Genomic DNA, 22,947 nt, shown 5'->3' on the forward strand with positions numbered 1-22,947 from the left:
TGCTTACCTTCCATTTTCAGGATGGTACAGCTACAGACAGGGATCCTGTCTCTGAGATTCTCTTTTCTCCTTTCTCTTTTTTATGAACTCCATGAAACTGTGGTCTTTTCTTTGTAATAAACGACGCTAAGCTATGAGGACCCTATTGTGATACAATTTTCTTTCTTCATGCACAGATTAGTTCTCCACACTCCATTTTTTTGTAGCCCTATTTCCCCCACCCCCCACCAAAAAAAACTGATTCTAGGAAGGACAGTCTGCTTCTTGCTTTAATTTGGGACTTGAACAAAAGTAAAAGACTCGGTGCAGGTCAGGACCGGCCCTTTGCGTGATGCCTGTCTGAACGTAAGCCCCCATAGTAGCCTTCCTCTTTAGTGGATGGTGAGGATGTCATGTTAATGTTTACAAGGTCCCTGGGGCACTCTAGCCCACTAATATCTTCTTGTGTGCTAATCGCAGTACTCAGAGGGGATGAGCGGGTCTTCATTTGTTTGTAAACGAAGTCTGAGGATAAAATTCTGACTAACCCTTGAGGCCCGTTCTCTTTATAGCTAGACGCAGTGGTGGCCGTCTGATTGCACAAAACATCATGACTTACAGACACTTGATTTAAAAGGGGACTTCAGGCAGTTTATGGCAAGAACTTCATTTGTGCAGGGACCCTCTCCAAAATGAGTTAAGTGAAAAAAAAATAGAGTAAATTTACACTCGGTCTCAGATAATTCCAGTAGCCAGTTCCTCACTCCCTCGCTTGTGTGAGTGCTCTTGGGATGTGATAACATTTTTACTCGATAACTCTGCTTGTGTTTATTAATGACTGTGTGATTACTTTGAGTGAAAAAAGGTCATGGGATAGAAGGGCACATTTAATACCAACTCAGAAACTCTCTGCTTTTGCATGATTCCTTCATTGCATGAATGAGCTGAGTATTGCTGTCCTTGTCACTGGTACCACCTTCCCTTTCAGATTCTGCCCTGGTAATATACTTCTATATGCACCCCAAGTGTCTAAACTAGAGAAATGCCATTCCTTATTCTGGGCAAAGAGGGTGATTTCTTTTGTTTGCAAGGCACTACATCAACAAAAGGAAGACAGACCAAAGTATTTGTTAGCCAAGTATTGTTTCTGTCCATTGGCTAGACATTTTTCACAGGGCTGGTAAATTATTTTGTCCTGCAATAGGTCCTTCTATCTCCTTCACATTCTGCATAAGAAATCTACTGCTTACTTGTTAACTGGCAATATCAGTCAATCCATCCATCTACATGATGGATCCATCCACATCAGAGCTCCGGGAAATTGGGTTTTCTGGAATACCATTTCTCTGCTTTCCTTGGCAGTGTGCCTGGCACTGAAGGGCTTTAAATTTGGCATCTGTCATTGCCTATCTCGGTCCAAATGATATCCTGCTAAACACCATGAAGAATACCGCACAGGGGAAATCAGTAGTGGCTCGTGAGATCGGCGAACTTCATATTACCATGTGCTTTTTGTGTGGCTATTAGAACTGCCAGCCAGATGCTTCCTGTAGACTTCCAGCAAGGGGAAAAGCTCAGGGCTACTGGGACCCAGAGGCACTGAGTGGAAAAAAAGCAGAAAGTAACATAAATCACAGGGCGCATTCATTTCATTCGGGGGCCCGTGTGAGTTCACCACCCTCACCGTGGGTGACCAAGCTCTGTAGCTCGCCTCTCTCCCTCTGCACTCTATGCCTTGGAGGTGCTGCCCATCTACATCAGACCCTGCCCTCATTTCACACACTCCCCTAACAACATCCTCAGGTCCTGTCATGTATTTTCATGCGTTTGCTCTATTATCCCTCCCTGCTTGAGACTCACAGATAATTGATGATGTTTTAGTTAATCATCTCCCCCCCTCTTTTGTTCACCAGGTACCTCAGCCTTCAAGGGCCTTCTCTATTGAGAATCAATGCCTCTCCTAGGTAATTGATCACCATAGACCCGGGGAGACTCGATTCATCCTGGACGGTGCTTAATCGTCATGAATAATCAAGACGCTGTGGCTTCCATACTGCACGAGTGCAAGCAAGTGCTGGACCGTCTCTTGTTGGAAACGCCAGATGTGTCTACAGAGGACAAGGGTGAGGACCAGCGGTGCAGAGGTGAGGTTCTGATGGGAGACTCCAGGGCTCGGGACGGCAGGTTCAATGCCTGCGCCCTTGCCTCAGCGACACATTCTCCTCTCTGCCCTATTTTTCTTCTCCTGGCAGATGACCACCGAGAGATGAGTGGATTTCTAGGACATGAATGGGAAGAGCTGCAGGCCGACGGGCAGAGAAGAAGCCCACTTTGTTGCAGAGAATTGCTGTCAGTTCTAATTTTAGGCTTCAGTAAACATGAGGCTACAAGAAACAGTTTAGTTCAGGAAAGAACAAAAGGGTCCAAGTTGGCGGGTGCACGCAAATTTCAATTATTAAAAAAATTGAAGCAACTTCTGAATGGTGGCACGCACTTTCTCTCAAACAAGGATTTCGTGCTTCATCAGTTTCCATAGACTTCTGTGGCTTCCATAAATATGTCACCTCACCACTGCGGACAGTCTCTGTTTTCTTGGTCCCCCAACAAACTCTTCATACCATTTGTAAAATATATTCATTGATCTCAAGAATAACTCTTTAGATCATAACCATGATCTGGACTTTTGCCTGCTTCCTGGTTTATGCTGTTTATAGTTACAGATATTGCTTGAGAAGGTTCAATCATAAAATTTAGAGAGCTACAAAAGACTCATTTCTTTGGTCAAGCTTTGGAGAGGCACCCTCTTTATTTTGATTCTTTTTTAATTGTCCAAATCATTTCCTTTCCATTCGTTTGAGTATATTCTTCATGTGTGCTTTTAATATTTTTCCTGTGTACTTTTGGTGTTTGGGCATTTCATTTAAGAATCCGATACCTCTCAGCCAGAGCAGGACAAATACAGAGGTGAATGCTAGCAGCGAACCATTGAACTGAGAACGGGGTCCCATTGGAGGAGTTAGAGAAAGGTTTGAAGGAGCTGAAGGGGTTTGCAACACCATAAGAATAACAATACCAACCAACCAGAGCTCCTAGGGACTAAACCACCATCCAAAGAGTACACATGGACAGATCCATGGATCCAGCTGCATATGTAGCAGATGATGGCCTTGTTAGGCACCAATGGGAGGAGAAGCCCTTGGTCCTGCCAAGGCTGGACCCCCCAGTGTAGGGGAATGTCAGGGCCGGAAGGGTAGGTGGTTAGGGAGGGGGAGCACCCTCATAGAAGAAGGGGGAGGGGAGAAGGGATAGGGGGCTTATGGATGGGAAACCAGGAAAGGGAATAACATTTGAAATGTAAATTTAAAAAATTCAATAAAAAAAGAATCAGAAAAAAGAATGAAATAGTTTATAATGGAAAGTTCCAGGGGAGCGTTCCCTCAGCTATGGCAGACAGGCACGTATATGTCTTATGGGCCATTTTAGGTAGCTATGGCACACTCAGCTGTGTAATCTGTCACTTGACTACCTTCTGGATGAAGCCCTGTACATGTAATCAGTCCCCAGACCAAACCTCGGTGGCAAGTGCTTCCATTCCTTACTAGCTGGACCAACAAGTACACGACTGCCTGCTCGCTGCCGTGCTGATCAGCCTGAGATCACAGACCCCTCCTGTCAGCTCCTGGTCCTCAACCATAGTTTCCAGGCACCTGGCCAGTATGGGAAAGTGGCTCTCCCTGGGGCTATGGGTCAGGTTGGGTTGTTGCTCTTACTTCTCCTAAAGTTTTATTAGTGTCCTTTTCCTGTTAAGCAGTGTGTGCCCTCATTTAAGCCTCACATCCTCCCTGTGGAGGTGCAAGACCTCAGTCAGGTGCCATTTTCTTCCCAAGTGACACAGAATAAGAGAAAAATCAATTTAGTTTCAGATAAGGCAAATCAAAACTATAAAATCATTCAGTCAGACATGGCCTTTCAGGTGAGCTTCTAGGACTAGGGACAGATAACCAGAAAGAGAGGAATTCTCATACACAGAATGGTATACTTGCCCAATCCCTACTGTTCATGTGGCCTGCGTGTGTGCGGAACCAGTCCTGCTCAGGTGAACTGACAGCAGTGAATGGCTTTGGTCCACTGCTTGTGCATTACTGTTGTTGTTATTGCCTGGGATCAGAGAGAAGGACATTAAAGGTCACTTTATGTGCACAGTGGCTGGTAGACTTGGGAACACTGACACAGCATAGTCTCTTGTCTTTCCCCTTAACCCCATCTCCTTCCTCCTCCCTGTGAGCCTGGAGAGCTTCTTCTAGCCAGCACCCTGGACATGGAGTAAGAGTTGGAATGAAAATTGAAAGATAGTACAGCTTGAAAGCCTTTAACTTAGCAACACCTTGCATCTCAGTGTGCTTCCCTGGCCTGTGTATAGCTTGGCATGGAGGAACATGAGGGAGACTAAAACCATTGGGAAACAATAAGCTTTCTATAGGCTGGGCATAGTACTGTGTGCCTGTCATGCCAGCACGGGCGGATCAAGAGTTTGAGACCAGCCTAAGCTGCATAGCCATACTGTGTCTTATTAACAGTCATAGAAGAGGGCTGGAGAGGTGGCTCAGTGGTTAAGAGCCCTGACTGCTCTTCCAGAGGTCCAGAGTTCAATGCCCAGCAACCACAGGGTGGCTCACAACCATCTGTAATGGGATCTGATGCACTCTTCTGGTGTGTCTGAAGACAGTGTGCTCAAATAAGTAAAATAAATAAATCTTTAAGAAAAAAAATAGTCACAGAAGAAGGCGGAAGAAGCATCCCCCAGTACTGTGAAGAAAGTACCCAATCCACAGCACAATGGAAGACGATGAACCCAGAAACGGGATTTCCATTGTCAAGTGACTCGTCTTCTCTTTGTGTCTCGATGATTGGCAATCCGACCGAGACACTGAGGTCGGAAAGGGGCACCATCTTAAGTCCACTTGCACCACACAGGACCCTTCCCACAGCCATCTTACTCGTTGTCATTTAGAAGCACTCTTGAAGAAACTGTGCTCGCCATATACATTGCATTTTCAGAAACAGGAGGACCACTGTTCCCTCGCAGTAACACACAGACTTTGCAGCCGTCTGTGATCACATGGGTCCTCACCTCTAGGGCTCTGCTTCCATGGGCATGCTCCTGCGGAGTACGGACCCAGGAACTGATGATCAGGGAGTCACAATTTCAACAGGATGCGACAGGATCACCTCCAGTCATCAACACTGGTCCCTTATTGGGGTGATGCTCTCACTCTCAAGCTGTCCTTCCCCATCTAGAAATGTCCTCATCTTTGCTCATTGGGTTCCCATAAAGGCATCTGGGACTGAGACAGGCTTTCTTCCTTCTTTCTGATTCTGCTGTCCTGTCCTGTCCGTTTTCTTGTTTAGTGCGTCTCATGCATATATACTGCCATCTTGGCCTTTTAACCATTACAGTGTGCTACCCACTCCGATGTGATTTACAAGAAGGGATGAGCTATGAAACGCGATGGCTGTGTTGGAGATGCTCCCAGCCTAGGAGGACAGGGAGATGTGATTACAGGACATTGGGCTGCAGCCCAAGGGGAACATGCATCTGTGGGTTTGGAAGCGTGCAGAGGAGGTGTTTCAATTCCACTGGAAGGACATGACCAACTAACAGGAGTGAAGTGGCAATGTTTGTTTTGAACGCCAATGTTTGGTCATCAGGCTTTGGGGGTAGAGCAATTATAAAACAGAACAGAATGTGAAAAACTAAAAAACTAAAACAAAACAAAACTAAAAAATGATATGAAATATAGTCCTAGTCTACTTTGTTAGGGAGCAGAGGAGGAGCTCAGCAAAAAAAAATAAAAAATAAAAAAAAATAAAGACTGAGAGTGAGCTGAAAATGTTACAAGGAAAGGAGAGAGGGGATGGGTTTTAGGATCTATAAGGTTTGACAGTTAACTCGGGGCAGGAGAAGAAGCGAGCATCTAGGATAGGCTTCAGAGTTGGGTGGCACGGTGTGTGGTGCCCCATCCATCAACAGAGAACACAGAGGGAGATGGAATTAGCAGGGCTGATTGGAGAGACTCTAGTCAGCTTGCAAACATGGTTCTGTCAGGCCCGGCCCTTCTCACCGATTTCTTCTGCCTTGCTAAAAAACCACTAGATTACATTCCTGATGCTAACCCCAAAGGTCTAATCCCTTATCTGGCCAATTTCTCCTCCTGAGGCTGATTACCAAGGTCCAACTATCAAAGTATTGAAGTCCAGCAATCAAAAGCCTCCTTTGGCTCACCCAATTAACATGCCCAATTAAAATTAAACACTTCACTCCGACACATGGTTCCACTCCCCACCCCTGCCTTGATAAGCTACCAATCTCTTATGTGCTTGTGTGTCTGTCTCCTCTCTGTACAGACGCAGTCCTTTGTTGCCCTCCAGGGCAGAGATATTCCTGCCCCTTCTCCCTTGTCCTCAACCCTTGTCTTTGTCTCTTATTCCCTGCCCTCTGGGGCAAATAAATCTCGTTTGTGCTGAGAACTTGGGCATCCTGGGCCAATGCTGTTCCTTACACTGATGAATTCAGTTCAGGGTGTGTCCTCTAAGAGACAGCACACAGACAGAGAGAGGTCTGTGGACAACCTTGTTTGGAACCCTGGTATCACGTGCACTTCAGAACTGAGAGTGTTTGCGTTGTGATGAAGGTCCCATGGCTCGTGCACCATGTATTACAGTCTTAGCGAAGCAGATGATCGCCGGCCTCTTGCATATAAATATAGGACTTATTGCTGTGAACGTTAAGTGTCAAGACAACAGGTCCTACTCAGGGCTGCCGTGGTTTGGTTGTCGAACACTAGAGGAAACGCTTCCAGTTTCCAGGTCTCTCTTGCGTCTCCAAAGTTTGGACAGGAGACTGTCAACCAGAATAACTAGGACCGGCACACACTGAGACTGGACACAGTCGCCAATATGAAATACGGCCATTTCACAATGAGCTGGCATCACTCAAATTCCCATTTGTGGGGTTGGACTTTCTGTCCGTGTCGAAGCATCTTCAGCGGTGAAAGAGTGGAGAGCCTAGGCCTCTGAGAAGCAAAACAAGGCTGAACAAATTGATTGCCTTCTCAGGTGTCACAAGCTCCAAATGCCCTCTTCCACTTCAGCCCTGTTCTCACTTTACAGGGAAAAAGAATATTTCCTCGGTGCCTCTCTCTGATTCTTCATGCAGAGACAGTCACTCAAGTGCTTGACTTCCCGTTAAAAACCTTTCTTAATGCCTGACTACCCCAATTTACCTGTAGGGCAGAGGAGACTCGGGCCACCCCTGACAGATAGCTACCTGCTATTATTCTCCAAGGCAGCCCCAACAGCTTGGACCAGCCGGCCACGGATAGGAAAAGTGTTTTAGCCACGGAGGTGCTTCATCATAACACGGGGAGCTCAACAGCTCTTCCTTTGACTGCAATTTCCTTAACTGAACTCTGACCTTTGCAGCCTCACTCTCCGGCGAGTTAAGGACCCTGATCCAGGAGGCGAAGGAAATGAAGTGGCCCTTCGTGCCTGAAAAGTGGCAGTACAAACAAGCCATGAGCCCAGAGGACAAAACAAACCTGCAGGACGTGATTGGCGCCGGGCTGCAGCAGTTACTGGTAGGGAGAGTCGCACCACCTGTCCCTCTGTCATCCCCAAGAGAGGCATTTAGAGTCTAAGTGGTCTAACAGGTTACATTTCCCTGAAGTACAAGATGATTCCTGCTCTTACGGTCAGCTCTGCCGGACTGACTAATGGGGGGGGGGGTACGCCTGTTTGAGAAGTGTCATTTTCCTGTCACCCCCTGTGTTAGAGAGATGAACCCAATGAGAATGATGAAGAGTGGGGAGAGGGTACAGAATGAAACCTGGTGCCTTGGAATTGCCCCATCTTCTTGGCAAGCATGGCTTGCTTTGGTTCTACCGTGCTTCAAGACATTTTTATTTTGAAACGATTCTTTCTAGATGTTGGATAATAATAAATAATAATAATAATAATAATAATAATAATAATAATAATGATAATAGACTTTGCCAATCTCATCTTGATGTCTAAGCTCTTGGTCCAGGTCGTGCCCCTCCTGCCTACCTACCCCTTTCTATCCTGTTCATTCCCTTAGTGTCTCATGACAGAGTCTATTCTGGAAACATCAAGTTAAGGTCACAGATGTGCTTAGTTTTCACCTACATAGTAGAAACCAACTAAAACAGTGGTTCTCACCCTGTGGGTCTCAATCCCCTTGGGGGTCGCACATCAGATATCCCACATATCAGATATTCACATTACAATTCATAACAGTAGCAAAATTACAGTTATGAAGTAGCAATGACGTGATTTTATGATGGGGGTCACGACAACATGAGGAGCTGTATTAAAGGGTCGCAGCGTTAGGAAGGGTGGGGACCACTGAGCTAAACTGATACCTCCATCCGGCATAGGAAGGAACACCAAGGACAGGGTAGGGGGTTATTAAAAAAGACAGAAAGCATGAAGTTGGGAGGTCTGGGAGGAGTGGTGGAGAGGAATGGGGAGGTGAACATATGGTCAAAGTCTAATCTATGCTTAAGTTATCAAAAGAAGCTATTTAAAAATTACCTTTTTTTATGAACAGCATAAGAAGCCAGGTAAGGCTCGAGACCCAGTTCTAGGGGAGTTAAAAGGAATGTCATTTTCCTGGTGGCAGCATTATTTAAAAAAAAAGAAGATTTATTTATTTTTCTTTTACGTGTGTGGATGTTTGCCTGCATGTATGTCTGTGTACCACGCGCATGCCCAGTGCCTGGGGAGGCTGGAAGAACGTGCTCGATCCCCAGAACTGGAGCCAAGGTCACTGTGAGATACCACATGGGTGATGGAACAGAACCCAGGTCCTGGGTGTGAGCAGTGAGTACTCTTAGCCTCAAGCCCTCTCGAGATGTTACCTTGTGGTGACATTTTTTTTTTTTGCCTGTAGTTTCTCAGATGATCATCAAGGAAGTTTACTAACTCAGATGTGTCTTCCCTCACATAAAGATCTATTTGTATGGAGATCAGGCGTAAAAGCCGTGAGGACAGCCCAGGGTTTTCACTTTGCTTGGTTTTACGTTTAGGGGTTATTCCCAGTGAATGCATAGGTACGGTTTTTCTCTTGTTGAAGAAAAAAAACCTCACAAAGATCCCTTAATCTATAAACACACAAGAGCATCTTAGGGAATCCCTGGAAAGGGTAACATAGGCTAAATAGACTGGAGATTATTGTCAGAGGAGAGCAAATCCTTGTAAAGAATTAAGGGCTGACCTCTGGGTTTTAGTTTGTTTGGTAGCCCAGGCTGGCCCTGAACTCTAGACCCTCCCCCCTCATTTTCCCACAGTGGAGATTAAAGGTGTATGCCGTCAAGGCCATTTTAAGTGGGGGGACTTTAATAAATGTCGTTGCTGTCAGCGTAAGAGCAGAATGAAATAGTAACTATAATTTGTATATCGTGGAATTTACATATGCATCCGATCTTGCTTATCAAAATAGCCCTATAGTGAGTATTACCATTAGCGTCTTCTCGGTCAGGGGACCGGAGAGGATTCCTCTGTCTTGCTCTGGTCTTCTACCATCCAGTCTACAGGAGGAATCGGGAAGCCAAGGTACATGCTCCAACCGTTAACTGCGAAGGCAATGACGGTGCGCTGCCCTCAGAACTCTCGGCAGCGATGGAAGCATTCAGGGTCTGTGCTTTCCAGTGGCCACCAGCCAGCCACTTGGGGCTCTTGACGCCTGAAATGGCCAGTGTGACTGAAGAGATGTGTTCGTAGTTTGGTTGATGTCTTAGACGTTTCTCCGTGCATAGGATGTCAGCAGACATTATGCTTGCCTGTGGAAGTTAAGAGGCCTTAGTAGATGAGAACCCAAGAACGTCTCAGGCAGGCACCAGAGATGTCATTCCCTGGCTCATACATCCAGACAAGGCACAGGACTGAATTAGAACCATGCAGCTAATACATGCCTAGAGCACTGGTTCTTACAGAGAGACACACAGCATCGTGCGGGGACTTGGGGACTCAGGATCTTGACCCCCAAATCAAAACTCTTTACCGGATCAGGGGGCAGGCTGCAGTTGCCCTCACTGTCTCTAAAGCTGATGGTGGCATTGAGTGAAAACAGAAGCTGCTGGGATTAAAGTTCCAATCTCTGGATTCGGATTTGTCACGTGGGTTGGGAGGAAAGCTGTTGGGGGTGGGGGAGGGGTGTCCAAACCATTTCAAGAGTAGCCATATCCTTCCTCCTGCTGTACTCTGCAGTCGATGGAACTCTACGGGTCAAACAGATTCCCAGCTGTGGAAACAGACACAGCAAGGATGGGAGTTTGTTCCCCTCACAAGGTCACTCAGTGGCCATCCTAAAGAATCAGCCCACTGGGGCCACCTCTAGACCCTCATCCATTTAATCTGGGAGCTTTCTGATGTCTGAGCATCGTTTTCCTTTAGCTTCCCCAGCAAGCTCCAAATGAAGCCACCGCACCTCCTCAGATGTTTAGGGTACCTTCCTGTGGTGCCAAACCCCAAGTGCGCAATTGCCAGAGCTCTGTTCATACATAGAGAGAACCATAGCTCTCTGTAACTCTTTCCGCTTCTGAGACTGCGACTTGCTAGGAGTGGCTCCAGTAAACCCCGTGACTTGTTTTGGTCAAGTATACTCTCCATTTCAGGGTCGCGGTTCGAGGAGCTGAGGGCTCCTATTTTAATAGCCATTGAACCCTCAGCCGCTGCTCTCACAAGTAGTTAAACATCCCACTCTGCCCTTTTTCCATGATCATTTCTTCTTCTATTTCCTACACAATATTAAGGCGAATCCTTCCCCTAAAAATCTTCCTCTTCGGTCTCCAAAAGCCTGATTTTGCTTAGAGTGTAAACATTTTGTCTTTCAGTTAATCCTACAACCGAAAGAGAGCCAAGCAAAGTATAAAATGTTGGAGGGGAAAAAAAGTAAACCACAGATGGCTCTTCTGCTATTTCTGAGCTGGTGAAACTAAGGGTCCTTTAGCTTGGTGCTCTCTATACCCCCACATCATCAACGATAATTTTGTGTGTCTTGTGCTCTGCTCTCTGGACACGGCCACCCCTGCCCCCTCCCTCTCCACCCTTTCCTTCCTTTCTCCAATCCTTTTTCCCTTTGGTGTGTGGCCACCGACAGAAATTTATGACGGGGGCCAGCCTCCTTTACAGTCCACACAAAGCTCGCCCACTTGGGACACTTTGTCAGCGCTCTCCCAGCAAAAACACCTGCAGGACGCTCTCCGAGAAACCTGGAGAGATAGGAGATTAATGTGGCTGTAATAGCCGGGCAGGGGTTTGGGTATTATGCCCTCTCCCCAGGTAGATGGGTCTTTTCTGAGATGATACCAATTATTTATAGCTGAAACATCTGTTGATAACTGCAGCTGCCCTTGTAAAAACAAAGCATATCATGAGGTCACAGGCTACAGAGACCAAAACCCTACCTCATGCTAGCTTCGGTCTATTCAGCAGCACCCCAAGTCCATGGTTACCGTCATCTTTAACGTCTCATCGTGCCACGGAAAACACTTTGTAAACACCGCGCTGCCCTGCCCTGTGGTCTTTGAAGCCTTATTTCATCTTCATCGGTAATTTATATTCCAGCGCTATTGTGCTGTGGGGAAAGGGGGGGGGGAGCTTTTTGTTTTCCATTTAATTGTATATTGCCTGACACTTTGACCCGTATTATTAGTATCAGTCAGAAAAAGGATTTTCTCTCCCTCTTGTTTAAAAATGAAATTTCAAGGGAAAGTCAGCACTCCTTCGGCTCTTTTCACTCAAAACAATGTTTACACTCTAAGCGGGGAGGATGAAAAGCGGGAGCAACTCTTTTTCAAGTGCCCGAAGAGGGCACCGCGGTTTCTGAAAGAGAACAGTGCGCTCCTTACAGATATCATTCAGTGAAACCTTTGATGGAGTTTTCAAAACCCAGTGAAGGCATTCGGTGCTGGCTACTGCGGAGTTCCTCTCTGGTCGTGGCGGCTGGCACTGACTGGGAAAGCCTGTCTTCGCTCCTGAGGCGTGGGAGGGAGACCGGTCCAAGCTGCTAGGTAGACGCCTCTTTGGGGGATGTTTCCAGTAGCCTTCGTTTTGCTAAAAGTAACAGTCACTACTTAATCAAAGAGGAATCTGGAAATAAAGCTTTTTTAAACGGAGAGGGAGAGAGGGCTGAATTTTGCACGTCTGTGGCAGTTGGGAACAGAGTTGATTGCTAGACCCTGACTTTGAAATTCCCTGCAGTGGTTGATTGAGCTGGGGTCCGGTTGGTGGTACTAGACTGGACAAAACCCACTTGTCTCAGAGAGAGGGGAACCTGCCCTCAGTCACTCCTGTCTTCAGCATGACTCTCCACGCAGGAGACAGGCGGGATGCTCACTTACGGTTTGACACAAAATTACAATCAGAGAAGATAAAGCAGGCTCAGGGTAGATAATATGTGTCGTCTGTAGCTATTTTGCTGCAGGAAAAAAAAATGAGATGACTTATGCTTCTTAGGTTTGATTTGAAAAGGCTTCCCCTCCCCCCCAACAGTGTTTGAGTGTTTCTTAATGTTTATTTTGAATAAAAAAAAAAAAAACAAACAAAAACCTCCAGATAGTACATTTAGCATCTAGAATATTTTTCCAAGATGTCCTTAGGATAACCTTAGAGCCTTTAACTTGTTATTGTGATTTTTTAACTGCTAGAGATGCGTAAGGAACAGGAGTTAAAGCACAAAGATGAGTGAATCTGAGTAGGTCATTTCGAGAGCATACGTATGGGTTAGGCAAGATAACACGGGGTCAGGGTTCTTGCCTCTGTACCTCGAGTCTTGAGTTCCTTTCCTAGAGCCTAGTGGAAGGAGATACCCAACTCCTGAAAGTTGTCCTCTGATCTCTGTGTACCTAATGTGGCAGCCACATGCTGAAAACCCTACACACACACACACACACACACACACACACACACACACACACACACGTAAAAAAATTTGTGTTGTAACCATCGTGAGCCAAAGAGAGTGGGGGTGGATATTCAGAAATAAGGTGGGTCAAAGATACCAAACTATAAATTGATTAGAAAATGGAAAGTCAGGTACCAGAAAGACAATGTACAGTAGTCACCAGCTTAAAGGACTAGATTCCACCGGTGGGAACAAGAGAGCCTCACCCACGAATGCAGTCATGTTTAGAAGATAGTCTTAAAACTATCGAGACTCACTTGTTCCTGTCACCAGCTTTCCTACTAGAGGGTAAGAGTTAGATTATTGTCCAACCAGCAATAATTTTCTCAAACTAATTTTCCAACTTCCACTGTGTGGTTTGGGCTTTAATGATGAAAAAATCTTTTTCATTTGTATGGGGGGCGGTGATATGTGGTGATAAACTATGACTTCACCCACCTTCTCTACCAAACCTCAGAGTGTCACCATGTGCTGGACACTTGGTATTGAACACTGAAAGGTGAAGGAGTAGGGCTGGAGAGACAGTTCTGCTCTTGTAGAAGTCCCGGGAACTCCCAGCCCTCACCTGGCCACTCACAGCTCTCTGGAACTCCGTTTCCAGGGTCCTGAGTCCCTCACATGGACATACAAAACACCAATGAGCATTAAATAAAAATAAATTATATGGTAAGCAAATTATTAGTTCATTAAGTAAATTATTATTAAATAAATTATTATATATAAATTAATTGCATATATTTTAAAAAATAAAGGTGTAAGGTGGAGAAAAGCTCAGTAGTTCTACTAGAATGAAGTGAGAGAGTGGCCCTTGCCCAAGGCATGCAGGGTTAAATGTTTACTTTCACTTACCAAATACCTAGTCCATAAAGGGATCAACAGATAGCCTTCTAATTGTCACGTTAGTTTCATTAATCTCTTTCACAGTTAAGAAGATTAACACTCAGGGAAGTTTCATAACACAGCCAAGACTGTGAGTCGCCCTCACCATGTGAACATCTCTGCTCTTCCCACCCATGGTTTGCTGCAGACCCAGGCTGCCCCTTTAGATACTGAGGTACCAGAGCCTGGAAGTAGCCATTACCCAGAGCCTCCCACGCCACACACTGACTTAGGCGCTCCTGGCTACCTCCACGATCTGAAAATGAAAGGGTAGGTTCCAAAAGAACCTACTGCAGTCAAGTGATGTGTCCAAGAATTCGACAAATGTTAAATATTGGTAGGTCTGATCGGGAGGGCACACATCTCAGAAGTGGAGAGTTAGACGTGGGGTTCATGCTGGCTGGGCTTTATAGCTGGGTGGTAGACCCCTTGTCTAGGATGCAGAAGGCCCTGGGTCTAACCCTCAAAACTTCAAGACTTCAACACACACACATATGTCTCATATATATGATATACATATATATGTATGTATATGGGATTTGTGGGATTTATTATTAGAATGACTTATAGGCTGTGGTCCCACTCATCTAACAGTGGCTGCCTATGAACGTAAGGTCCAAGAATCCAGTAGTTGTTTGGTGCATGAGGCTGGATGTCTCAGATGGTCTTCAGCGTATGCTGGAATCTGGAAGAAATGGGCTCTAACAACACTAAAGGAATGGACTTGCTGTTGTGTTTTATAAAAAGAAGCCAGGATATGTTTGACAGAGTACAGTATGTTGAGGTGGGAGGGGTGCCTCAGTGGGTAAGGAATCCCTTCCCCCTGAGGTACCAGCCATACAACGGGTTTAGTATAGAATAGAGTTTATTTAGGGCATGGGAAGGGGAGTTGAGAAGGGAATAGAGACAGAGACAGACAGACAGACAGACAGATGAGGAAGAGGAAGAGGAGGCAAGGTCAGCCAGGATTAGAGTGGGAGGGGAACAGGAAGGGGAGAGAGGGAGAAAGGGGTCAGGGAGAGAAGAGAGTCAGAGAGAGGGGAAGGGGCAGAAAGAGTGAGAGAGCAAGGAGGAGCCAAACAGCCCTCTTTATAGCAAGCCCGGCCTACTTGGCTGTTGCCAGGTAACTGTTGGGCGGAGCTTAGAAGAAATGCCAACGCTTGCTAGCCAGGCGAGAGCAAGCAAGCAAAGAACAAAAGCTTCCTTCTTCCCATCCTTCCACAGGCTTTCAGTGAAAGCATGGCCCATTAGAAATGGGTTTTTCCCGCCTCAAAAGATCTGGATGAAAGGTACTGTCTTTATATCTCAAAGATGCAGATGAAAGGTGTGTCCTCCCACCTTGAAGTGGGTCTTCCCTCTCCAAACTAAGCAAAAGTACCTCACAGGCGTGCGGTACTCCACGTTTGGGTTTGAGTTGATTCCAGAGTAGTGAAGATGGCAACCGCTCATAGCCACCATAATAGCACAGGCTAGCCCGGTGCATGTGGGTGGCAAGCCCCATGCTAGGTTTCCAGCCTCAACCATGGAGGTCTTAGGATGACTTCTTGAGTGAAAAGGCTCAGGAGACAGAGCTGTGTGTGTCTCCTTGACTTCTCGGACATCTCAGACCCACAGGCCTGCTCTGCTTAGCTTCCAGAGAGAGTCCTTGCCTGGGCTGCGCTGAATGGCACTGCCAGCCACTCAGTCACACACTGGAAACGTCAGTCATCTTCCTCTCTCTTGCCCGCCAGTAGCTTTGGCTTATAAATATCTCGCTAATTCACTTCCACCCCGGCATTACCTAAGTCTGCTTTGTGCTATGGTAATGCAATGGAATCCCTGAGGCAGGAGGATTCATAAGGAACAGGGATCTGTTTGGCTCCTAGTGCTGGAGGCTGGGACATCCAAAAACATGGCGTCTAGACAGGGCCTTCATGCTGTTACCTCTTTGCAGAGTCTAAGAGTAAAGAGAGGTTGGGAATGAGAGAGTAATTCCACTCCTGTTATGACTAATCCATTGTCACCGGGCTAATCAAGCCCTCATGGCCTACTCACCTCACATTAGGCCCCAAGTCCGGACTGGTCAATTAAAGGGAATCATTCGACCTCTAGCACCTCCCTCCAAAAGCTGCCGCTGTACCTTGACGGGGGCGCCTGTCACTGCTTCCTGAGTTGTCCCTCATGTCTCTGGCTCCACATTCTTTCCCATGAAGAGAGCAATATGCAAGCCAAAATCCTGGTTGTACCACCTCAGCCTACCTAGGGAATACCCAGAGGTACAACCAGGCCTGCAGCCCACTAGGTGCAGGCCTTGCCTCGGCCGGGGCCAGGCGGCCCACAGGCCTCCTTTCACCCTGCACTCTCACAGTGGTTATCCCACCCACACAGCTGCTCTCCGTTCCTGCCGTGCTCTCTGCCTTCACTAAGTGTCCATATGTGCCTCATGGGTCATCCTTGAGTTTATTCCTCAGGGAAGCTGCCTCTTCCTCTCTCTCTCTCTCTCTCTCTCTCTCTCTCTCTCTCTCTCTCTCTCTCTCTCTCTTTCCTCCTTTCTTTTATTGGATATTTGTATTTACATTTCAAATGTTATCTCCTTTCCCAGGTTCTCTTCCATAAGCCCCCTATCCCCTCCCCATCCCCCTTCTTCTATGATGGTGTTCTCCCAACCATCCACCCAACCCTTCCCACCTCCCCGCCCTGGCATTTCTCCTACACTGTGGGGTTCAGCCTTGGCAGGGCCAAGGGCTTCTCATCCCATTGGTGCCCAACAAGGCCATCATCTGCTACATATGGGTCTGTCCATGTGTACTCTTTGTATGGTGGTTTAGTCCCTGGGAGCTCTGGTTGGTTGGTACTGTTCTTCTTATAGGGTTTCAAACGCCTTCAGCTCCTTCAATCCTTTCTCTAACTCCTCCAATGGGGACCCCATTCTCAGTTCAATGGCTGGCTACAAGCATTCACCTCTGTATTTGTCATGCTGAGCCTCTCAGGAGAGAGTTATGTCAGGTTCCTGTCAGCATGTACCTCTTGGCATTCCCAGTAGTGACTGGGTTTGATGACTGCATGTGAAGTGGATCCCCAGGTGGGGCAGTGTCTGGATGGCCTTTCCTTCAAACTCTGCTCCATACTTTGTCTGTGGATTGTATCTTGGGTAATCCAGGCTTTCTCCCTTTCGAGACTGGCTTAACACTCTCCGGCCACATATTCTACGACTGTGCCAATGTGTGCTTACATTTGTTAGGGGAACTTCTCTTATTGTTATCTCTGTCTCCTACTGACAGTCAACTCTATGACAACAGGTGCCCTGCTCATCATGCCTTGCCTTTCCTGACATTTATAGCTCTGATATTTTCACAGTAAATGTCACCGATTCTCTCCTTCCATCATGTGGAATCTCTACATAGAACCTGGGGCCTCAGGCTTGGTAGCAGGCACCTTTAATCTCTGAACCATCTCACTAGCCCTTGAATATAAACATTGAATAAGTGAATGAATGAATGAATGAATGAATGAATGAAGAGGAAAGGAGGAATTAAATGTATATGACACGTAATATTCCCATGGGGTGGTATTTGACATGTAGGCGTGTGGCATACAATGAGGTTATCCTGTGTAGCCTCTACACAGTTGCCTGGGCAGTGGACAAGAGTAGAATAGCAACGTCACTCCTCAGAAATGGAAAGTATTTGAATAAATGCATTCTTTACAGGCTTCCAGATAGGAATTAAATAACTGAGAAAAAGGTAGTCATGTTTGCCGTGTGTATTATAAATTGAAACGGGAGGAGTTTGTGTTGGGAATGCACATGAGGAAAATCTTCTAAAGACGTGCAAGTGGACATTTCATTTACATGGTGGGGTTCCTGGCTACTTATATTTCCTTGATTCCCCACAGCAAGGGTCTCTTGTTACAGTAAAAGAGGAAAGGAGAAGAGGGGAGAAAGGGGGATGGGGACTTGTTAATCAGGTATCTTTATAGCCGGGTAGTCTCAAATATACATAAACACACTTCTCCCACTTGTTTAACACTTACATGAAATGCTGGGCTGTGCATTATCCCAGCAATGGCGACACTAAGGACCGAGCTGACTCTGTCAACGCATCTTGTCACCAAATAAAATAAGAATTTTGAGCACAGTGTTTTAATTACTGCCTTTTGCTTGTTATGCTAGGTGACTGGCTACAGGTTGAGTCTCCTTATTCCCCTGTGAATCTTCAGAGGTCATCATTGCTTCCACAGGGACTCACACAAACGCTTGTGAATGGACAGAGGTGTGGGATACCCTTATCAGTCATTTCTTTACCAAGAAAGCAGTGTGTGGTAAGGGGAGTGGCTCAGCAGTGAAGAGCATTGGCTGCTCTTTCAGAGGTCCTGAGTTCAATTCCCAGCAATCACATGGTGGCTCACAACCATCTGTAATAAGTTCTGATGCCCTCTTCTGGTGTGTCTGAAGAGAGCAACAATAAGATACACACACACACGGGGTTGGGGATTTAGCTCAGTGGTAGAGCGCTTGCCTAGGAAGCGCAAGGCCCTGGGTTCGGTCCCCAGCTCCGGAAAAAAGAAAAAAAAAAGATACACACACACACACACACACACACACACATTGAAGAAGGAGGAGAAGGAGGAGGAAAAGAAGAAGAGGAAGAAGAAGAGGATGAGAAGAGGAGGAGGAGGAGGAAGTAATGAGTTGGAGACCCTCTAGTTTAAATCCGTTGTTGGGTCACTGAGGGAAGTAAAACACAGAAAGATTAGGTGCCCACATTGTCATCAGGCCAACTGCTAAAAGTGACAGGGCAGCTGTGACATCAGGCTTCCTACCTACTTGTGCCGGGCAGTTCCCCGTCTACACAGCCAGAGCTGTCGTTGGACCTGGGACAGACTTTTTTTTTCTTTAACGTACTCCAGTTCTCTTTGCTGATAGTAACAAGGCCTTCTGTCTTTCTGTTTTTAGAGCAGAATTAATTTTAAAAGACATTTATAAAAGCTAACCACCAGCATTTAAAACTATCATTTCTGGGCCATTGAGATGGTTCATCTGATTTACAAAAAAAAAAGACTCTTGGGGGACAAGCCTGATGACTTGAGTTTTTGATCCAGACTCCCACAAGTTGCCCTCTGACCTCCATGCATGTACAGTAGCATGTGCTTGCCAGTTGTGTTCTATGTATGCATAGTTATATGTGCTTACCAAGACACACACACACACACACACACACACACACACACACACACACACACACAAGAACAAATTAAATTTAAGTTTTTGACCTTTAATTTATTTCTACTAGATAGTCTAGGTCTTGTTTTGAAAAAAAGTCAGGGACAAACTAACTGTTATTTAATAAGTGAAAAGAGGTACCAAGGGAGTGGGGCTGTGAAAGAGAAACAGCCTGAAAACCTATGCACTTTCAGAACTTAAAAAAAAAAAAAAAGAGTATGACGAAATCCGCGGAGGACTTAAACCCTGCTCTAAAACTCTGCCAAGGCGTGGGGGCTGGGCTTTTAATAAAGTACTCTCAAGTTTCAATGGAAGGTAAATTAAAATGGTGTGGCTTGTCTTTAATATTCTACCAGCGAAACTCTGGTTGCCACAGAATCAGCATGCAAGCTATCCCTTTGATGAGGGGGGCTCACCCTACAGTGTGAATTTCATGTCCTCATAATGAGGGCAGAAACCGAGCCAAGCCCTGGAGGGATTGCTACAGCTCAGACGTGTGGGCAGAGCAGCACAGTGTTAAGTGCGAGCAGAAAATGAGCAGGGTCCAGCGTCGCACAAAGAGGCGGCCCTCTGAAAATACATCATCCTAGGAGTGTGTCCACCCACCCTTGTAGGCAAGCCAACCAATGCTGCCTCTCAAAGTCTATGTGGTGAGGGGCTTTATGAGGAGCTCAAGCAGTCGTGCCGTCTCCGTGTACCTAGCACGTTCACGCAGGCTGGAGCAAATGAAAATGCCACCTTTGTACATCCACATATCGAACACCGGATTTCATATGACCAAGCTGACAGTCTTTGCGGCATACTCTCCTGATGGCAGCCCTGCAGAGTGGGACTCCTTAGGTCCATTTTGCAGATGAGGTCAGGCACTTGGCTTCATGAGCTAGAAAGATGCTTGCTCTAAGATGCTCCAAGCAAATGTCAAGTGCAGTTGAGACGGAGATGCCTCCCATTGCTCCCTGGGTACCCTGTCCCTGCATCCTCACCCATCATGTCCTGTTACCTACCTACTCACAGGGCAAGCTTTGCCCACACACAGAGGAAAACAAATGTTCTTTAGGCTACTGAATTTATATATAAAAAAAAAACAACCTGGATGACTACTGTTCTTTTCGGAAGTGGATGAAGCACAACGGGGATTTCCATGTTCCCATTGTGGGATTCATGGTGAATTAAATGATCTCACCTCAAATGATGGAATTCTAGGCTTGCACTGCTGTGTCTTGCTTCCATCAGTAAAGTTTTGAATAAGCACCATGACAAAAACTCCAGTTATATGATATATTTATAATATGTACACTTTGAGAAAAAATTGCTCTCTCTCTCTCTCTCTCTCTCTCTCTCTATATATATATATATATATATATATATATATACACACACACACTGGCTTTTTAAACTTGTGATCCACCTGCCTCTCAGATACTGACTAATAGGCTTACTTATTTAATTATGTGCATGCCCTGTTTGTTTTGTTATGTAGATATCTATAAGCTACGAAGATACAGCTGAGACCAGGACTAAACTGATATCTAAAATAATAATTATTATTTTATGATTGTGTTACTGGCATAAGCATCTTTTTGTTCATGTCAACATTGTGATTGGCTATATATATTTAGTTACAAAAATCATGATTAGTGCTCTGCTTGGAAAAATGTAGCTAGGACAGTTTATTTTAGTGTGTGTTTGACTTTAATTGCTATCATTATTTAAAAAAATTGCATCCAAAGATAGGTAAAGCCAGTTATGCTCAGCTATGATCAACCCATCCAATGGCGGTGAGAAATCTGTCTGCAATGCCGTAAACGTTGGAAGAACAGCCACAATACGGAGTTGGAAGGGAAAGCAGAAGCCATTCTGCTGTGTTATACATCTACCGCTGTGCCTGTTTGTGGTAACAGTGACAAAGCCGGTCTGCATAATCTTTGACACTAGAGTGGACTTGGGACTGGACTGCTAACACTTGAATCTGGGGCTGCCTGTTGTTAGCATGGAGGCCACTGTGGGTTTCTCTTTCTTCATACAGAAGAACAGCAACAACAGAAGCACTCTTTGGGCATTTTTTTTAAACATTAAGCTAGTGGCTAACAAGGAATGCTTCGAACCACATCACACACTCAAGGAATGGAATCACCATTAGTTGATTGACAAGAAGACATGGCTTGGAGTCAAGTGGAATTTTTTTTCTTTTGTCATCTGTATGTACGTGGGTGTTTTTTGTCTGCATGCGCGCCTGGCTACCATGTGCATGCAATGCCTACAGAGCACAAAGAAGGTGTCAGATTCCCTGGAGCTAAGGTTACGTACTCCAGTGTGGGTGCTGGGAATTGATCGCGGTCCTCTGGAAGAGCAGCCAGCATTCTAATCTGCTGAGCATCTCTTCGCCCCCTAGATAAGACTTTGGTAGCCAAGAGGCAAGACATAGAGAGCCATGGTCAGAGCAACCAATCCTCCCACAAAATAACACTGCAAGGGGTAAAAATATGTCTGTGACATCAATGTGATATCAGAATGATAGACCCGAGCATCCAGACCATCTTCTACAGACTGCAAGCAACTGAACTCTCAGGATCTCATCCGTGCACCTGACAGTGTGAGGTCATGGTCCTTGCAATCAACACATCACCATCACCATCATCACCATCATCACCACCATCATCATCTCAATCATCATCATCACCATCATCACCACCATCATCATCTTAATCATCATCATCACCATCACCATCATTACCATTATTTATTAGAGGAAGCACATATCACTGATATACTAATCAATCTATGGGAGAACCCTGGGTAGTAAGATTCCTACCAGCAGATAGTCCCTTCCACAGCAGTGCACTAACAGGCGCTAAGCTAGCGGAGTCTGTTTGACGCAGTGCCCTGGGTTATCTGCTGTGAAGAAAGCCTGACATTTCCTTGTCCTGACCCTGACACTCACTCTTCAGGTGGGATAGGTGCAGTTCCCAGGAGATAAAACAAAGCAAAACAAAACCAAAAAATGCCACCATCCCTTCGTCAGTCCCACTGGATTACATGAGATAGGAAGTTTCTTTCTTTTTGATCTGTCTCCGTATATCTTCCTGGAGTCAGGTGAAGAGATTGGGCTCTGGGAGAGAAAGACATCACCTTCATTAGGAAACGCCCTCTTGGAAACCTTCCCATTGGCTTACAGCCAATGTTAGGTCACAATCCTAAACTTGAAGTCAAAATTAGATTGTTGTCTGAAACTCCATTTTCTATGCCTCAAGTTTATTTGTGCAAACAGCATAGGACCCTGTCATCTGCAAATAGTGTGTAGGCGGGCGTGTCACTGTCACAGCAGTGTTCACACTGGCAGGAGCCTTTTCTATGGGGCCTTCACAGGGGCCTAAGCGCCTTAGGGAGCCTGGGCTGGAGCTGAAGCCTGGGCTCCGCCTTGGTTTGAACCTTGGGCTTCGGTTGGCAGAGCCTACGACCCTTGGCCATGTAGCTTTGAATCCTCTTCCCGAGCTTGAGTTTGCATCTGGGGTCCTTTGACATCTTGGGCTTGATGACCTGAGGCTTCACAAGGGCCTTGATGGCCTCTGCGCGTGCACTCACTGCCTTGGCACTCTTGGCCTGCATCTTCTTCAGGCCTTTCTTCCTCTTGTGCTTCTGGGCAAAGCCCATGTTCCTCGGGAACTTGGGGACAACCCCCTTAGGAGGTTTGTATTTTTGTGACCAGGGTTTCTGGATGGCATTTCTGGGCCATTTGCGGGACTGGTTTTGTGTGTGTTGTGGTTCTTGGACTTGATCATGACTGCACGGTAACCTGAGGATCCTGCACTGCCTGGGGCCAGAAAAGCCATCTTGTTGTTGTTGTTGTTGTTGTTGCTGCTGCTGTTGTTGTTGTTGTTTATATATACCAGTCAACAGGCAGGAA

At 46.0% G+C, this 22,947-nt stretch overlaps 1 protein-coding gene across 1 annotated transcript in view; it reads left to right on the forward strand.

Moving 5' to 3' along the window:
• Nucleotides 1-22,947, forward strand: part of Alpk1 (alpha kinase 1) — a 109,750-nt gene that overhangs the window by 53,870 nt on the left and 32,933 nt on the right. Inside the window, exons 2-3 of the mRNA XM_032897354.1 lie at nt 1,893-2,123; nt 7,462-7,616. Coding sequence (XP_032753245.1) covers nt 2,003-2,123; nt 7,462-7,616 — 276 coding nt within the window. The 5' untranslated portion in view covers nt 1,893-2,002. The remainder of the gene's footprint in view (nt 1-1,892; nt 2,124-7,461; nt 7,617-22,947) is intronic.

The sequence above is a fragment of the Rattus rattus genome, chromosome 3 (assembly GCF_011064425.1).
Source record: "Rattus rattus isolate New Zealand chromosome 3, Rrattus_CSIRO_v1, whole genome shotgun sequence".
Lineage (NCBI taxonomy): Eukaryota > Metazoa > Chordata > Mammalia > Rodentia > Muridae > Rattus > Rattus rattus.